General features: G+C 41.9%; 2 protein-coding genes and 1 long non-coding RNA gene across 3 annotated transcripts; 2 read left to right on the top strand and 1 right to left on the bottom strand.

Annotated features, from left to right (window-relative positions):
- Window positions 1–231: 231 nt before the first annotated feature.
- On the bottom strand, window positions 232–4,669 carry LOC112270623. The gene is made up of 2 exons (XR_002962929.1): window positions 1,358–4,669; window positions 232–1,207 (listed from the first exon to the last, which is right to left on the bottom strand). It is a non-coding gene; the product is annotated as an uncharacterized LOC112270623 (long non-coding RNA).
- Window positions 4,670–4,856: 187 nt separating this feature from the next.
- Window positions 4,857–12,561, top strand: LOC100829591 (probable ubiquitin-conjugating enzyme E2 23). The gene is made up of 10 exons (XM_003567873.4): window positions 4,857–5,276; window positions 7,164–7,866; window positions 7,949–9,366; window positions 9,485–9,610; window positions 9,695–9,832; window positions 9,901–10,104; window positions 10,210–10,273; window positions 11,085–11,224; window positions 11,304–11,615; window positions 11,943–12,561. Exons 3-10 carry the CDS (start codon window positions 7,960–7,962, stop codon window positions 12,168–12,170), a joined length of 2,619 nt encoding a protein of 872 aa, XP_003567921.1. The 5' UTR covers window positions 4,857–5,276; window positions 7,164–7,866; window positions 7,949–7,959; the 3' UTR covers window positions 12,171–12,561.
- An 835-nt stretch (window positions 12,562–13,396) lies between these two features.
- On the top strand, window positions 13,397–18,062 carry LOC100829288 (putative ubiquitin-conjugating enzyme E2 38). The gene is made up of 8 exons (XM_014899228.2): window positions 13,397–13,557; window positions 13,645–13,768; window positions 15,700–15,834; window positions 15,914–16,351; window positions 16,428–16,491; window positions 16,684–16,823; window positions 16,922–17,233; window positions 17,463–18,062. The coding sequence occupies exons 1-8, from the start codon at window positions 13,538–13,540 to the stop codon at window positions 17,760–17,762; spliced, it is 1,533 nt and encodes a 510-aa protein (XP_014754714.1). The 5' UTR covers window positions 13,397–13,537; the 3' UTR covers window positions 17,763–18,062.
- Window positions 18,063–18,649: the final 587 nt, after the last annotated feature.

Raw genomic sequence — 18,649 nt, 5'->3', positions numbered from 1 at the left:
TGATGCAAAGAAAGAGCCTTTTTTTTCTTGCAAGGTCCCATTCACAAAATCTCGACCTGTTAGGCTGTTACCCCTAGATTGGAAAGCTAAAGAGCAAAGCAGAATATGCCGAAATAGTGGTTCGAGCTTTTTCTCTGTGTAAAGCTTTGGCTCAAGAAGATTCTGAGACAATCCTAATCTGATGATTTTTCTGGTGAGCTCCCATCCGTAAAACGTCGATCTGCTGAGCACTTGAAAAATAACTTCTTTCAATGAGAATTATGAAAGCTTGAACTCCATGGAAAGTTCATGTGTACAAAAGCATGGCAAGGCATATGCTGCAAGAATAACCTGTACTTTTACTATAAGGCAGATTCTACGGTGCCCATCACTCCCTAATACTCCAGGGAGTATTAGGCGAGTGCATTTTTTACTTTTCGTATTAGTAGTAATAAAAATAAAATAAAATAAAAAAGCAGCAGATCTCTCGTCTCTCTCCCCGTTTCTCCGATCCCAGGCCGCCTCCACCGCCCCAGGCCCCAGCGAGCCGATGTCCCTCCAGCGCGCAGCCGCTGCCGCCCTCCAGACCATGCTCCGCCACCGCCCCAGCGGGCTGCCGTCGCCGCATTCCAAGTGCTGCGCCGCCACCGCCCCGGCGCGCTGCCGCCGTCGCATCCGCCCTGCCCCGCAGCACCGCCGCGGTCTGCCCAGCGCGCCCCGCCGCCGTGATCCGCTCTGCACCACGCTGCCGCCGCGGTCCGCTCTGCGCGCGCCGCCGACATCCCAGCGCACGCCTGCCGCCTTCCTCTGACTACTCCGGCGAAGGGGAAAGGAAGAAACCGCTCATGATGTTTATTCTTACGTTTTTATCCTTACCTTTCTACTACTCTCCTCTTCTTTGAGTTGATACTCCATACATCTAAATTGGAGTAATAAGGAATGTGAACTAATCTGCACCCTTGGATCAAAGGAAATGAACGGTCCAAATTAATTTTGAGGTACCGTAGAACAGCTCTACTGTAAAGCTTGACGCATAAAGACTCTTAGACCTTTATTTTACAGAGCTCAATTATCAATTGTACTGCAAAATGAACTTTGCTGCAAAACGAATTGCACTCACCAAAAATCATACAGCACAAACACTGGCATCACTCGTCGACGTTTCTGAATTATCTTTCTCAGTTCTCACCAAGTCCATTTCTTTGCCATCACATTTACAAAACATTGTCTAATACCCGAAAAAAAGATTAAATAAGCCATGTTAGCATTATTGATCCGATTTTCATATTCGTATGTATATCTATTCTCCACTATTCTTTAAGATTCGCCCGACTTTATCAAAAGAGGTGAACCAAAGCAAAACCCAAATCTAGCGAACCTGGTCGGTGCACCGAAGCAAAATCCAATTCTAGCGAACCCAAGTCACAAGATCTGTGAGGATAGAGAAAGAAGAAGAGACACATTCCCTGACCTAAATGCTCTTGTACTTATAGCTAGGTTCCATTAGTTTTTGACTGCCTTGTGGCTCCAAGATCTAGTGGGGTTGCGCAGGTACACCACTGGCTGCACTGCACGCTGAAGCAAACTTCTTGTGCCGTTGAATTTGGTAGGGGAAAAGGAGATGGAACTAATAACTAGCAGGTGCACCGTGAACAGCAGCACAGTCCTCCCATTGCTACAGTGCAAGGATTGGATAGTGGAAGATCTGTCAACTGTTAGAAGCTCTACATGATCTTGATCATAAAATCACATCTGAACTTCTGGTTCATTCTGTTCTTGGCCCTGAAGCCTTGTGAATTTGCAATGGAGGGTTTTCAGACACAATGGTTTTTGTTGTATGCATGCACAGGCAAACTACACACCTTTACAGTCTGTTTTAGCACTAAGCCGGTCACTTCTAAAACATAAAGACATAAGAAGAGAAGAAGAAAATGCGTTTCATATTTTCCAAATGGAGCACTGAACTATCACCGCCTAGCTAGGCATGCACCTGCCTACTCCACCCACTAGAGCTGCTAATGGACATTAATTAACCCTTCCAAAGAAAATGCTAAAGAACAAATTTGCATGGTGTTCGGAACTAAACATGTTTAGTCACAAAGCGTGTCCCATGAGCCTCCCTTAAGTGGGTTTCCGCCCTACAAAATATGACACGTAGCCTAGCGAGGCATGTTTTTTGGCATCGGAGTTAGATCCCTTGAGGTAGTGATGCCTCTACCTGATGAAAAATATATAGACTCCCTCCACCCCATATTAAGTGGGTTTTCGCCTTATAAAATATGACGCATGGCCTGGCGAGGTATACTTCCTGGCCATCAGAGTTCGATCCCTAGATGTAGCGATGTGTCTCTACCAAAATTATACATATATTGTTGGGTGGCAATCGTGTCTCTTCTACAAGTTCTTTTTTCAAAACAGAGCTGAATTGAATTGATATATACTCTCGAAACGAAATAAAAGTGTGAAACTAATGCATATATAAACGAGTGAGAAAACAGAAAGGCTCGCGCAAAACCTAGATTGATGCCGTGGACATCCGGACTCTCTTTTGTCGGGATTGGTCGGATAATGTTCGAAAAGTCGAGACATGCTAGCTTTTTAACCTTGGCCTGATACCATAGTCCGAGTAAACTAGCTAAGACAGACAGATCCTAAAACTCAAAAGTTAGATAAAAGCGTGGTTGTCCGAACCCGTGCTCTCCAATGCATGGATCAAAGAGGAGGTATATCCTCCAAATTATCCCCTCTCCTTTCACCATCGACACTTGATCCCTCTCTTCTTCCCCGGAATATCCTTCAAGATTCCTTAAAAGGGAAGGGACATCACAACATCCCATGCACACACCACTTCTTCCATCACAAGATTCAGGTAACCAACCAAAGAAAAGCTGATCAAATATGTCACGGTTGGTGCCTGGAAAGTGCAAGGAGGCTAGCCGGCTTTCGGTTATTTGCCACATCAAAATCACTAATTAATGAAAGCTGAAACCAATGCTAGCTAACTTCAAACACCAAACGCAGCCACTCGCGTGTCTTGACAGCTTATTATTATTATTGTTATGATGTGTTAAGACCGGAAATCAAAGATCTGACTGGTATTTTTGGTGCAGAAAGCTGAGGGAGGGAGCAACCAAAGAATGGCTTTTTGACGTGCTGCACTTTGAATGGCGTATGCAGGAGCCATGTGGATGGATATTCTGTATGAGATCCCGGGATCCTGTAAAGGATGATGGGTGCACTTTCAGGGGCTGCTAAGAGAAGTTAGCAATGTCCTAAGTCCATAATTATTACTCCCTCCAATTTATAAAAAAATATCGTCCATTTTGTATTAATTTTGTACTAAATTAGTACAAATTTTGTACCAAGTGGATGATAGTATTTTTTATTGATCGGAGGAGTGCTTTTCGAGCTAGCTGGACTTTAATTTTGATCATGGTGATTCACTTAAACAAATTTAGAGAGTCTTTTTTTTGCGGGTAAGAGAGTTTTCCTAGGGGTGTTCAGAACGGTTTCAGTTGAAAAACTTGAAATCGTGAGTTTTTTTCTAGTGCAATTTTTGCCTGGATGATTAGACCTTAGAAGGAAAATGAACTAGTTTACCTCTGACGGCTTTCCACGTTTTCAGTGAAACCGAATTTGAAAACCCTACTTTTTTCCAGTATTTCTGTGTAGAACAGGAATAAAAAATTGAAAATAAGTCGACCAGACAAGTGCAAGAATTGTTATTTTTTTACTCACTCTAAAATCCTAATATCGGCTAGCTAATTACTTAGCTCGAGCTGCTTGTGAGTGGTGAGCAGGACGGTCATTAATAAACACTATTCTTACAAGGTAACATGGGGTTCTGAATCAAATCAGTGTCAACACAATAAATAATGATTATGTATAAATTTTAGATGCATAATTAAATTATCCTGAGAAAATCATATGCATGATTAGAAATTTAATGAACACCAACTAAATTCATAGTCCATGAAAAGCTAGACTTAATCTTTATCTTTACTATATAAAAGACTCTATTGACGGCAGTAATCCGTCACGTTCTTATCTTAGAAAAAATAAACTCCTTGCTCCCTTTTGATGCAATGGCAATGTTGTTTGCCATCAAACTTGTGATAAAATTACAATCACATCCACTAATATTATATTATGTACATAGTGATAATGATTTTTCATAGTCTAATTTATCTATAGCAAACATAATTTGTTCTAACTTATGAGTTATGAATAACAACCCTTAACAAGAGCAGAGATAACTAAGCTAATAAAATATATAACGAATTGAAAAATGTGTCCAACTTGTTATTCTTTTTATTAGCGAGTCTGAGTCAAATCGCGATCTTTGATTTTTTTTTAAAAACTTTACTCCCTCCATTTCGATTGCGTATTTGTTTTGTTCCAAGTTTATTGATTCTAATATTTATAAGATCAAATGAGAGTTATAAAAAATGTATTTCGTGAATTTAGTCAAAGTTAAAAAGATAACTTCAAACAAAATTAGTACAGTACGTGTTAAACAGATAACTCACCAAGACGGGAAGCCTATTTCGAGTTTTCGATCGAGGTTAGGTAATCTGATAAATTCTTGATTTAAATTTGTCCAAATATAAATGTATCTATTCTTAAAAACGTCTAGATACATGTAATATTTCGATAACAATGTAGCACGAGTAACTTCCATTTCTACCCGACGCGAGTCAAGCAGCTGAACGAGGAGGCTCACAATCATTTCAGAGGAGTGACAGGACAAGGCGGGCAGTAAGCACGGGGAGAAAGCAAAGTCCAAAACTCAATTCCTTTTTTTCACTTGGGGAATTCTCTCTCGGGGGCCAACCAAAATGGAGCGGGAGCATAAAGGTGTGGCAGCGAGGAATCCCATTAGCGCCAACGATTGAGTATACTAATTAGCAGTATCGGCACGATTAAAGAAAGCAAAAGAATTTGGGCGCAGTACCGGAAAGGCGAGGCCTTGCGCACCGTAGAAATTGGCCATCAGTCCATCACGAGCAGGGCCGAGCACCGAGCAAAGAAGAAGCTTCCCTCTCCACCTTCTCTCTACGCGGAGTCTCTTCCTCCCACTGCCACTGCGCCGTGCTGCGATTTGGTCTTCGGAGGAGAGGAGTTTGCGGGCGGTTGTTTGTTTCTTTGGAGGTGCTGGGGGGTCAAGGAGATTGCGTGCTTGCCATGGTCGAAGCGCTCGGGGATGGATTGAGGCGTGGGGGAAGAGGAGGCTTGCTCCCTCTTCTTCGGTGATCGGTTTTGGGCTCCGTCATGGCGGCGGTCTGGGCTTGGCACAGGTATTGGCCTTTTTCCGTCTTAAGTTTTTTTTCGCATTGTGGTAGAGGCGCCGCCGCCCCGCCTTCCCGGCCGGCGGCCGCACCACCGCGACGCCGGCCTTGCCTACGCTGCCGCGACCCACGGCGGCCCTGCGCTTGTTCATAACGAGGGTGGGTCTGTGTGTCCTCAATGGCGGATTTCTCATTTTTAAATTCGCTCTATCAGTGTCATGTTTGCTGGGTAAAATTTGGTCAAGACTATACATGCAAAAATCCAAAAACATGTCCATCAAGATTACGCCACCCAATTCCTCGGAATGAGGAATATGCTTCAAGATGCCTTTTCATCTATTTTGGTCCATTCCATTTGTCCAATCCTCAGCTGGATCTGCTTCTTTTGACTGTATTTAATCAAACAATATTAAGTTGAGGTCAACCCAAATCGATTGGGCCAACAAAGGAAGCTCTGGTAGAGTTGTAGTCGATTACAGCTTAGCCCAGCAACGGCGCTGCCGGCGCATCTCGGCAGCCTATCCAGGTGACGACAAAGGTGGCAACTAGTAAATTGGGTGTCCCAGGCGTTACGTCATAATCTGTTTATAGCTTATAGTGAAACACCTGGAATTTGTCGGCCAGCATAATAATGGTGGGAGTGGATGGAGCTATATTTGAGTATGGTGGTATGGGATATTATTATATTTTAGTTTGCTGTTCTCTTTTTCTTTGCCGGTTTTAGGTGATCATAACTAGCACGGAAGTTATTGTTTTGATGATTTGATCTGATTTGTTTGGCTGGCCTACTCATCAGTGGGTTGTCTTTTAGCTGTTTTCGATCAACTGTGATGTTGAATTATGTACAATTTGTCGTTGTCATGATTTTTACTATGAAAGGATTCAAGTTTCATGTAAAACAAAGAATCAAAGTTTGTTAACTAAAAACCAGGTTCCTCAGATTAGACTAATTAATCCCAAACATCTAATTATTAAGTAATTTAATACAAAGTTTTAGTTTTCCAATTAGATTTATTCAATATTGCTTTAGCATAGACTTTTTTGTTTTCCCTCCTTTTCAGTTTTGACTTGGGCTCTGCCTTAGGCATTTTAATTACACTTTGGCTAAAGAACGCATCCATCGATTGGTGAAACAAATTTTAACAGTATATGTATGTATTTTCGTAGTGATATAAGTTCTTATCTCTGGTTTGTACTGATAATTTTGTGTCATAATCATAATATTTGTACCATGTCTATCCCCATTTTTTTAGCGATGCAAGTTCTTATGTCTGATTGGTGTGTATACCCATGTTCTTAAGCACACAAGTCATTGTGAAATTGGTCTTTGCAGCACAAAGTGGCTTCACAGAAATGCTACCAAGTGATTCTTCTCATTTTGAGTCCAATTGGTATTTGGAGTTTAGAGTTTATCTGACATCTTTTTTGGAATATAAGATTTTTCATTACCATCAGTATCTAGCATATAAATAAGATTTTCCATGATGACTAAGACTGTTGGGTGTGACAAATCTTCGAAAGCCATGCGACTCGATCTGCTTAAATTATTATATATCATAAGTATCTCTACTATTGTATGCTAGAATGCTATAATAAATAAGATGTACCTGAGCTGCACAATCTCTTCTCAGTTTTCACCATGGTTTTTAATTGAGAAATTGGCTTAACTTATATAGCATATTGCTTCTGTAGGATCTTTTTAGAAAAGGAACTGTAGGAGAGGCTCCAACAGTGAAATGTATTAATAAGAAGAGATATATACAAGTATTTACAAGGGTGAAAGATCCCAAGACACAAGCACACCCGCAAATACATTAGTCTATTTCTCAACTTTTTAAATTGTATTGTTTTGTTAAGACAAACAGTTGGACTAACCTCCTTCTGATATGGTTGCAGGATCTGCTAATCTGTGTACCTGGATTTCCTGCGATCCCGTCATATGTAAAGTCATCTCTGATGAAACATTGTGGGTTGCTTTCTTGACGAATATTTGTCATTGGGTGGTGGCATATTCTCTGATGACTACTTATGTCTGGTGATTATTGAAAGTAAACGCATCTTTCAATTGGACTTTCCTCTCTGGGAATTATCTTCTGTGAGAAGCAATTCCTAGTTTGAGGGCAAATCTCCTTTGGCAAAACCTACATACCTATAGTTCTGGGCACATCTCCTTTGGGAAACCTACATACCTATAGTTCTGGGCAAATCTCCTTTGGCAAAACCTATCTATAGTTCTGGGCAAATCTCCTTTGGCAAAAGTACCTACTGTTCTTCTGTCCTCCTTTGTCATATGCTTTTGCTTCCAATTGCTCCCTGGACAAATCTCCTTTGGCATTAGCTTTAGCAATAGTTTGTTATCTGGGCACATCTCCTTTGGCATTAGCTTTAGCTTCATAGGCCTTTCTGGGCAAATCTCCTTTGGCATTAAGTATTACTGTTTCTTATTTCCTATTTGGGCAAATCTCCTTTGGCGGTTACTGATTACTATATCAGGGAATTCTCCTTTGGCGCTAGCAGTCAAGTGTGCTTGCTGTACACATTGGCCGAACGCCACCTTGCTGCTCAAACCATATCACAGAACACAGCTTATACCAAACAGGTGGGCATGGATTAAATCTAATATTTCTTAACAACATTGGTTGTCTCATACCATATAAAAATAACCAAATGTGGTGCTACAGGATTTGCAGACATGGACTTGTTTGCAGTTGACTCAGACAGTGAGTCGTACACTGGAACCAGTGACAGCGAGGACCAAGAAGAATGTGAATTTACATACAGCGACCATGCACAGAGCATCTTATCAAGCTTGGATGAGAGCATCGGCAAGATTGATGATTTTCTTACTTTTGAAAGGGGGTTTCTTCATGGGGACATAGTCTGCCCTGTGTCTGATCCTTCAGGTCAGTTGGGCCGTGTTGTTGGGGTTTCAATGTTTGTTGACTTGGAGACAAACTCAGGTGATATAATAAAAGATGTGAACAGCAAGCAGCTTTCAAGAGTGAGATCATTTGTCTCGGGTGACTGCGTGGTTATGGGACCATGGATTGGGCGAGTGGTCCGGGCATTTGACCTGGTCACCATTGTGTTCAGTGATGGAGCAAAGTGTGAAATGCTGTTAAGGGACTCTGAGTTGCTGAAGCCCATCCCTCCAATCCGTTTTGAAGATGCACCTTACTTTTACTACCCAGGCCAACGTGTGAGGATTGCTCATCCCTCTGTTTCCAAGTCAGGAACATGGTTGCGTGGATCATGGAGGGCCAGTCGAGATGAAGGTGTCGTGTCTGATGTTGATGTAGGGCTGGTGCATGTGAACTGGATAACCTCGGTGACGAATGTTTGGGGGAATCAATCAGCAAGTCCTTCAAACTTTCAGGACCCAAAGAACCTCAGTTTGCTGTCATGCTTTCCTTATGCCAACTGGCAGTTGGGTGATTGGTGCACTCTCTCTGCTTGCCTCGATGGAAGTCTCGGGACAATGGATGCTGTCAAGTCTTGCTTCTCAACTGAAGAGCATAAGTGCAATTCCCACATGCAGATAGATTTTGGGACTTCCCGGTCAGAATGTTCTCAAACATATGTCGTTGCCAAGACAAAGAGCACTTTTGATGTTTTATGGCAAAATGGAAATCTATCTCTTGGTCTAGAACCCCAGACATTGGCTCCTGTTAGCACCCCTGGTGATCATGATTTTTGGCCAGGGCAATTTGTTCTGGAAAAACTGACAGCAGAGGAGGATGCTGAATGCCAGCGGATTGGGACAGTGAGAAATGTGGATGCACTTGAGCGGACTGTAAATGTAAAATGGACTGTTCCAGTTGATAGTGACATTATCAGGCATGGAAGTAGCCCCACTGAGGAGACGGTGAGTGCTTATGAGCTAGTAGAGCACCCGGATTTCTCTTTTTGCACTGGTGAAGTCGTTATTCGATCAGCTCTTAACATCGATAAGTCTGAAGCCGATCTCACCAATGGAACCATGACCGTTAGCAGGGAAAGTCTGGATACCTCCTCTGGCTTCTTATCATGCATTGGCAATGTTCTTGGGTATAAGGATGAAGGAGTTGAAGTCCAATGGGCCAGTGGTGCGATATCCAAGGTAAGCTTTGTGTTGCTTTGTTCTATTATCATTTGTTTACCCACTTTTACAAGATATATGGTTTGGCCAGAATATTGCTAACTTATCTTTCTACCTTGCTCCTTTTTACCAATTCCAGGTGCAGCATTTTGAAATAATTGGATTAGAGAGGCTTCTAGATAATTCACTGGGATCTATGAATGAGGTGCATACTTCTGTCGATGACGAGGCCGAGCAGGACGAAACTCAGCATGAGAGCACAAAGGTCAGCTTGTGTCTATATCTTTCGTTGTACCTATTATTAAGTTAGAAGTACTGAAATTTAAGCAACTTAATATTTTTCACCCAGAATGCTCTGGAAGAGTCTGCTGAAGACTGCACCGGTTCGTTACGCAGTGCTTTCCTCTTCCCCAAAACAGCTTTTGTTTTTCTGACAAATGTGGCTTCTAGTTTGTTTGGTTCCCAAGGTTCTACATCTTATAGCTCAGTAAGTTCTATATCTTGCTAATTTAAGATTATTATTTTCACAACTCTAAGATGAAGTTGTTCGTTCAGGTTACTGCAGATCTGCAGTATCAAATTGTGAAGACAGCAGAACTACATCCATCTGCAGAAGAACTTTCTGAAGAAAAACAGTCCGTGGAGTTAGTGACGCAGATTCAGAAGCCACAATTACCTTCAGAAAATGACATAAAAAGATTTGATGTTGTGGTAGACTGTTCTGATCATCACTTTGTGAAGGAACGTGGCCACGAAAATGTAATAATTTACCTAGTGCAAATTTCCACCTTTCTTTTGGAGCTATAGTGGATATTGGATCATGTGCTAGTTCTTTGTTATAACTATTAACTCCTGATCTATTAGGTTAAAAGAGGTTGGCTGAAGAAAATACAACAGGAATGGACGATCTTACAAAATGATTTACCAGGTTTGTTTCTCTCTTTCTTTATAGTCTATTACAAGTATGAAACTGAATCTTGTCATTGGCTCATTGCATCTGAAAGTTTGGTATATTTTTATCATAACTTGCTATTATTTTGGAGTCTATCACGACATAATCTGAATAATCTATATGTACCATCACTCTCCATTTGAAACTTCGAATATTACATGTAGATGTGAATCTTTGGTCGCACTGGTGATGCAATCATATAAAATTGCTTTGCGGTTCAAATTAAGTTAAGATGTTGTACGCTCCACAGGATAGCATAGCATGTAAGGGTTCCTCTAAATTCTTGTTTGCCATCTTTATGAGATAATTGCGGTGAGAAAGCCTAGCTCATTATAGTTGCATTGTTCATGTGACATCTTATCTATTGTTCTTTTTACTATGATGAGTTAATAGAGCTGTCAAAGATGTGTGAACCAGAACATGGTTCTTTGGTTGGAGTTATTCCCTTCCCTTGCTGATTAAAATAACAAGTTCGTAAATGACAGCTGGAAATATGTAATTGTAACCTTGGTGCGTAGAATTTTTTTACAAAATTAAAGTGCGGAGTAGTGATTTCATGAATAAAATTATTTTGGACAAATTCAACATATATTGGCATTTATATACGGCCAATACTAGCTCGGCTTCAAGATCACTGTTATGCAAGTAATACTTATGTAGTAAAACAACACTTCATTGTAGCTATTGGATTTAGTATCAAGTACAATATTTTATGAAATAACAAAAATGAGTCATGAAACAGATTTTCTGATACAGCATTTACATGTTCTTCGCTTTTACTTTGCAGATGATATCTATGTTAGAGTTTATGAGGAAAGGATGGATCTTCTGAGGGCTTGCATTATTGGGGCAGTTGGAACGCCTTACCATGATAATTTGTTTTTCTTTGATATTTTCTTCCCACCTGATTATCCTCATGAACCACCTGTAAGTTAGGTTTTCTACTGCTCTTGCCTGTATCTTCCTGTTGACATCGTCTCTCTGAACAGTAACTTCCTTTTTCCAGTCTGTTCACTATCACTCTGGAGGCCTCCGCCTGAACCCAAACTTGTACGAATCAGGCAAAGTATGTCTAAGCCTTCTCAAGACATGGGCAGGAACTGGGAATGAAGTGTGGAGTCCAGAGGGCTCGACTGTTCTTCAACTGCTGTTATCCCTTCAGGCTCTGGTTCTCAACGAGAAGCCTTATTTCAATGAGGCGGGCTACGACAAATTTGTGGGTAAAGCTGATGGAGAGAAGAACTCCATCACATACAATGAGAACGCTTTCTTGCTGTCATGCAAGTCCATGATGTACATTTTGCACAAACCACCAAAGGCAAGTCACCAGCTCCGAACACTTTGTACTTGACAAGTAGTCAGAAAATCCCATGCATGGACAACTATCGAACAACTGATATGGCTCGACTGAATGTTGGTAGGCCTTGCTAAATTATAGAACTAAATATTGTCTATAAAGTTAGAATGGTAGTGATTTTGAGTATAATTTATGATGCCAAATGTTCTTTCTTTTCTGTCTCTCTATATGCATCTCATAACCAACCTTAAACTTCATATTTTACTAAGTTCCGCTGTACCTTTCAGTCGTAAGATATAACATGTGTACTGAATACTGATGGATTTTTTCCCACTTATCTTCATTCAGCATTTCGACAAGTTTGTCAAGGAGCACTTCGCTGGTCGCGCGCCGGACATCCTCGAAGCCTGCAGCGCTTACCTCGGCGGCGATCTCGTCGGCCATGCGCGCGACACCGCATACATATCAGATGACGGCTGCAAGAACTGCTCAACTGGATTCAAGATCATGCTCGGCAAGCTACTGCCGAGGCTCGCCGCTGCCTTCTCCGAAGCCGGGATCACCTGCGGCGAGTGACTTCAGACCAGGTGCGCTCTCCTACATCCGCAGCGACGGCTGCGGTACTCCAACGTGCCATCGGTATTGTATAGGATTTGGAATAAAATGCTACCTGGCGGAGTATATATGACAACACTCGTAATGTGCTGTGTGAATCTTGTAAAGCTGGGAAAACTTGTGTATATATGATTGCTGAACTGTAGTGTGCCCAGAATCCCAGATGTTGTTTGCTGGCACTTGGAGTTGGTTTGTGCTAGTGCCTCAAGAGTGTGATGGAATGGAAGTGTGTATGTAAATTCGTGTGTTCAAATAGTAACCTGTCTGTGTAGTTGACAGCGAAGGTATCTGTTTTGTATGGACGTCCTCAGTTTGAATCACAAACATGGCTTAAATTATTTTATCATCTTCAGTTTGTTTTGTAGCTCTCTCTCTTTTCTTTGCATCCTTCTGCATATCCATCTCCTGTATTGTTCCCCAGTACCCACACAGCAATACAGCTCCCCGTGAATGGCTTCCATTCCACCGGCCGGATCTTGTGAACTGTTTGACTTCATTAATGAAATTAATGAAATCGGGAGCTGAGCTCCTTAATTCAAAAAATAAATGGGCTTTGTGAACTGTTTGACTTCATTAATGAAATCGGGAGCTGAGCTCCTTAATTCTAAAAAAAAAATGGGCCATGTGGTTGCCGATGCCTCCTGCATCCTGGCCCTTGCTGCCTCTCCTCTTCGCCGGCAACAACAAACGCAAAACAAGGACTTTGGCAGATTCTAAAAAAAAAAAGAAGAAGAAGAAGAAGGAATTTGGCATCTCGAACGGCTCTCGGTTTGTCCTAATATACTCCAACGGCCAACGCTCAGCTCCTCGGCTTGCCCCTTTGAGAAATGTCTGGTTTTATTAGTCCGATAAACAAAGTCACAAATGAACGAAGACTGAAACAAAAACAAACAACAAAATTCCTAACAAACTGTACGAAATTACGGAGTGGTATAAGTTTGAGATTTTGGCACGGATGAACTACCAGCATTTTTTTAGATGTGCCCACAATCAGACGCAGAAGGCCCACTTTTCAAAGGGAAAGGGGCATTTTCCCCGTAAATCCCTTTTCAGAATGGCCCAAAAGGCAAAAGCCCAAACTCATGCATTTTACACTCACACGCACTCCAAAGTCCAGTCCACTTTTCTTACTCTCGGAAAAACATTATTTCCTTATTTATAAGGACTTTATAAATATATTTCTCTCTCTCTCTCTCTAGTCCTCTCCCAAGCGAAACGCCCTTCCGCGGCGCACCCAAACCCCTCCTCCCCCATCCCAGCGCCCGCCTCGCCGGAACCCTAACGGGCGCCGCCGCGGGGGCCCGGCGATCGCATTGGCGGGGCCACCGATGGCGACCCACCCCTCCAAGTGAGTACCCCCGCGCCGCCGATCTGGTCGGAACGCCCAATTCTCTCCCCCCTCCCCGTTTCGTCGCTAATTTTGGTTTGGTCGCAGGAGGAGTTACCTCTGCGCGGGGAGCTCCACGTTCGATGATCCCGATGTGGTCGAGGTGTCGCCGACCTCCGCCGCCGCCGCCGGGGGGTGGAGCTCCGGCCACCAGAAGAGGAAGCGGAGTCAGGTATATCTCTTCTTCTCGTTGTTGTTGGAATTGGGAGCTGTGGCGCGTGTATTGAATTCATGATGCGGCCTGTCGATCGCCCGTCGGAGTTTAGGGGAGGAATGGTTGGTTAGGCGATGCCCTTCGATGTTTTTATTTTACCTGCTAAGTTCCTGATTCCAGACTGCACAATTGGAACATGGTTGTTTGTAGCTTTACGTAGTGTCATGGATCGGGCCTGGTCTGCGGGTCGATGGTCTGTTTAATGGTCTGTGATTGTGTTTGGAAATAGGCTGGTACTGGTACCTCGTTATGTTTGCTGAATTTTATTTGTTGTGCCTGTATTTTGATATTCTGTAGGGTTTTTAATGCTTGTGTGTTGGGTCCCTGTGCTACTGCGGTTTCACTATTGTCTGATTGGGGGGATTATAGTTAATTGATTGGTGAAACTGTAATTTTTCAGGGTTTGTTTGGTTGCCTTGTTTAGTTGATATGCTTGGCAGGAGGGAAGCAATCTGGAGTCTGGGGGGAATCTGGAATTGCAACCTATTTTGGCCTCTTAGTTATGGATGAGAGGCTGTTCAGGCTGGGATGGGGAAACTGGAATTCATTTTCAAACGAAGTATAGGGTGTCATAGCCTGTATAATGCTCATTTGTTAATGATCTTAAGTTGTTTTATCTTTTAGGTTGCTACTTTTATGTATTATGTGCTTCTAGATTTCACGTTTGGAGTGATAATTCTAGGACCATTCCCTTCAAGTATTTTAGAACTCCCTTCAAACTTCAGATAGTCCTAGGACCATGTAGCTCTGGAAAAGCTAATACCAGTTGACATGCCGGTGATTTATACACGTAGTTTTGTGTGAAATCCTTTGCAAAAAATACATTGACAAAACCTGTTGACTATTCTATGTCATTAGTTTTCTGTAAATAGTTTGAAACCATTTAAACTAAGTTTGCATTTTGCACATCAATGTTGGCTCTTAATATGCTTGTGCTGTTAACTTCCTGTACCCTGTTCTATTGGTTTTGACACTAAATAATACCACCCATGTCCCCGCTCTGTCATATGTTTTTTTTTAAGCGGACCTGTTAACTATTCAATGTCATTAGTCTGTTTCTCTTATGAAATGCTATTGTTCTAACATACTGCTATTTTTTTTAGAGCATTTGACTTGGTAATCTCAGAGCTTGTGAATACCTTACATTAATACTCTATTATATGAAAATGCTGCTGATGCTAGAACCAAAATTGAGATTGCAGAAACCATTCTGGTTTGGTTAAAAATTGCATGACATTTCACTGATTTTTTGTGTATACTGCTTCAGCCAGAGTTGGGACATCCTATGTAAGATTAGCTTTGTCCATAACTTCATACAATATTAAGCTTATAGGTGTTCTAGTTGTGTCATAGGAAAGCAAGGAAGAGTTTGGGTGTATTGATAGGCAAGATAAGCAGTGGATAGTCTAGGGTAAGACAATGTCATGTTCGAAGATTTCACTCCCACCTGGACTTTTTTTTATGGCTCTTCTTTTATTAGTGGAAGGTGGGTAGTTTATCTGGGGCGGATGCCTCCTAAAGAGTAACGGAGGTGTGCGAACGTAGTCTCAAGCGTTGATTCTGCTCGTGAGCGTAATGGTATAAGCCTGCCTGACTGTGAGACTGACTGGTCGAACAGAGACGAAAGTCGATCCGGGAGGGATTTGAGACCTGAAGTCAGATATTGTACTAGAAATGGAATAGAGGAGGAAGAGGTGACTGCTAGGCAGGCAGTGGTAGCGCATGCTAGAAAGCTAGTAAAGCGAGCTTTGATTGGTTGGGTCAACTATCCAGAAACAATATCATCAATTGAGTTTTTGTGGTAGAATGCCATTGTGCTAGCGAGAATGGCATATTGATTTATTTTGCACTGAATTAATATGTTTCTTTTTTGCCGAGGGAAATAATAGGTTGTTCCTCATGAAGTAATTGATCTTGATGGTGATGATGATCCTGATGGAGTTACGATTATTGGTCAGAAAGCACCAGCTGAAAAGAATAAACAAGCACTTGGATATCCTCTTGATTGGCCGAAGCATGTGAAGGTAAATCTCTTGTCTTTCCTTTCCATAATATTTACTTGCATACTCTCTGACAGGTGTTTATCTGTGGGAACAATTCCAGACCAGTGTGGCTGATGACATTGCAGGACCAAGCACCTATGCTTCAAAGAATACTGCCATTATGGGTGGTTTGAAAAAAGTTATAGAGTATGATTATGATGACTTCACTTTTGATTCATTCGAAGAAGATGGTTTCTTTGAAGATGAGTATGATTATGAGGATGGCTACGACTATGATGCTACACTTTTTGAAAGTGAATATAACTATAATTTATCTGCCAAGTTTGATGACTTGGATATCCCACCTGGTGTGGAGGCTCCTTTACCATGGCTGCAGAAAACTGCTGCTGAGATGTCAAATAAGACCAAACCCATTATGATAGTGGATGATAAAGTTGACGAAAAATACAATGCATTTAAGCAATTCGATACTGTTGACTGTCACAGTGATCATTATTATTCAAAGCCAGAGTTAAGAAGGGTTCAGGTAGTGAAGAAGGTAAGGGTTTTGACATGCCCTGTTTATATCCTTCCATCTTAGTTCAGTACTAAGTTGGTCCTATTCCTATCGACAGCCATCAAAAGACTGGGCGAAACGTATTCAGCATGAGTGGAAAGTCTTAGAAAAAGACTTGCCAGGTAGTTTGCCTTGCTTATGCTCTTTTTTTTCATGAACTTCCTCTTGGTACTGATTTTATTGGTCAGCATCTTGCTGTCATAACTTTATAGTTTAAATGTCTTTTGTCTTGATGAAAATTCCTTTTGTGTCGAAAGACACTGCATTTGCAAGTCATTTCTTGATTATGTTTGGCTTTTGTCCAAATTTAATAGATACCATATTTGTGAGGGCATATGAGGATAGAATGGACCTTCTTAGAGCTGTCATTATGGGACCAGCAGGCACTCCTTACCATGATGGGCTCTTTTTCTTTGACATTTATTTCCCTCCTCAATATCCAAATACACCTCCAGTAAGATTTTGTTGACCTTTACCTCCATGAATAAGTGTTGTTCTTGATTCAGTTTGCTTTTATAGGCAACATCTGATAATGAGTTAATTTTTATGCAGCTTGTTAGCTACCGTTCTGGTGGGTTACGGCTTAATCCAAACTTGTATGCTTGTGGAAAGGTGTGCCTTAGCCTCTTAAACACCTGGTCGGGTAGTGGATGTGAGAAATGGAATCCATCCAATTCAACCATGCTACAGGTCCTGGTCTCCATTCAGGCTTTGGTTTTGAATGCCAAACCTTATTTCAATGAGCCTGGGTATGCTAATTCAGCTAATACACCTAGCGGGGAGAAGCGATCCCTAACATATAATGAAGATACTTTCCTGCTGTCATGCAGGACGATGCTGTATTCTCTTCGAAATCCACCAAAGGTATGGATATACCTCTGCTTATCTGAAAAGCAACCCTACTTGTTTCATTGACAGTAATACTACTTTTGAGAACCAATGTAACCATGCCTAGTTGATAACTGGCATGGACTCTGATAGATCTGTGGACATGAATGTCTGTTCATGAATACATTTTTATGATGAAATTACTTGTGCTTTTGGCATGTGCCTTGAATCCTACACACCTTTAACGTGGATGAATTTTCTGCAGCATTTTGAGAATTTCGTCGCTGGCCATTTCCGCAAGTATGGGCACAATGTCCTCGTAGCTTGCAAAGCCTATCTGGATGGTGCCCAAGTCGGATGTCTTGTTGGAAACGGGGTTCAGGATGTCGATGAGGGTGACAAGAGCTGCTCGCTGAAGTTCAAGACATCCCTGAAGAGATTATTCGAGGAACTGCTTATGGAATTCACCGTGAAAGGAGCAGACTGTGACAAATTCCTATCCGAGAAGGCGAAATCCGCTGCTGCCGCTACTAGAGCGACAACAGACACCACATTGAGGCTATAATGGGTGGGTCTGTGCGCCAGATGAAACGAGAGTAATAATTTTGCCATCCAAAAGTGATTCTAGCTACTCCTCCTATCTTCGGTATGATAGGAGTGAATTTGCCCGAGAAAAAATTCTCGCTGTTTTCCTGTAACTAGTTTGTAAATACCCCTGCCTAGCTCTTCCGGTGAACATAGGTGCCGTAGTCCATTTATATATTTAGGAACAATGTCGAGGGTATTTTACCTCCTAAGCTTATTCCCCCATCTCTGATTAATGTCACCATCCTAGGCTGAATATCCAATGAAGTTTCTCAGCGCATACCTGCCTTGCTCGTTCTCGGGATCTCAGACCGATTGTCTGCCGGTATATCCTGTTATTTGCCTTTTTTTAGTACAAGATGACGATCTGATTCTCCGGCCTGTCGTGATCCCCTTGGATGGTTCTATCATTCTGAACTCGGAATTGTCCTACGTGGGATTGGCAATGGCCGGCAGGTACACTCTTGTTGACTAGCACTCCGTTGCAGTTGTGATTTTCGTGGGATTTAGGTTGTTGATCAGCCCTTACGCTGATTTTCTTCACAACTAGGCACCATCCTGAAATTGTTTTCTCCAAACTGACCACATTCGATTTGTTTCCACGGATTTCCACACGAAGAGAAAACGTGTTGTTCTGTCGTTTTTATTTTATGAACAGCTAATGCTTAGCAGTAAGAATGTTGAGCAGGTTCCATGTGCATTCGCTGATTAAACTGTGAAAGATGTTTCGTATGAGATCCCTGACACGCTAACATGCTAACATGCTAACATGCTCCGTGCATCTGCCACCGTTATCGGCGGAACAAAGTTATTAGTCCAACCAACTTGCTGTTACCAATCCTAAACTAAATATCACCCGTTTTTTCT

Source organism: Brachypodium distachyon, chromosome 2 (genome assembly GCF_000005505.3).
Source record: "Brachypodium distachyon strain Bd21 chromosome 2, Brachypodium_distachyon_v3.0, whole genome shotgun sequence".
Classification (NCBI taxonomy): Eukaryota; Viridiplantae; Streptophyta; class Magnoliopsida; order Poales; family Poaceae; genus Brachypodium; species Brachypodium distachyon.
The sequence above is the reverse complement of the archived record's forward strand: the minus strand, read 5'-3'. Positions and strand labels throughout refer to the sequence as shown.

Bases quoted from the DNA above. Each gene is read 5' to 3' on its own strand.
- LOC100829591 (XM_003567873.4), top strand. From the start codon at position 7,960: ATGGACTTGTTTGCAGTTGACTCAGACAGTGAGTCGTACACTGGAACC. The intron at 10,105-10,209 runs GTAATAATTTAC...CTGATCTATTAG, and splicing joins AGGAACGTGGCCACGAAAAT to GTTAAAAGAGGTTGGCTGAA. The intron at 11,616-11,942 runs GCAAGTCACCAG...ATCTTCATTCAG, and splicing joins TTTTGCACAAACCACCAAAG to CATTTCGACAAGTTTGTCAA.
- LOC100829288 (XM_014899228.2), top strand. From the start codon at position 13,538: ATGGCGACCCACCCCTCCAA. The intron at 13,558-13,644 runs GTGAGTACCCCC...GTTTGGTCGCAG, and splicing joins ATGGCGACCCACCCCTCCAA to GAGGAGTTACCTCTGCGCGG. The intron at 16,824-16,921 runs GTAAGATTTTGT...ATTTTTATGCAG, and splicing joins AATATCCAAATACACCTCCA to CTTGTTAGCTACCGTTCTGG.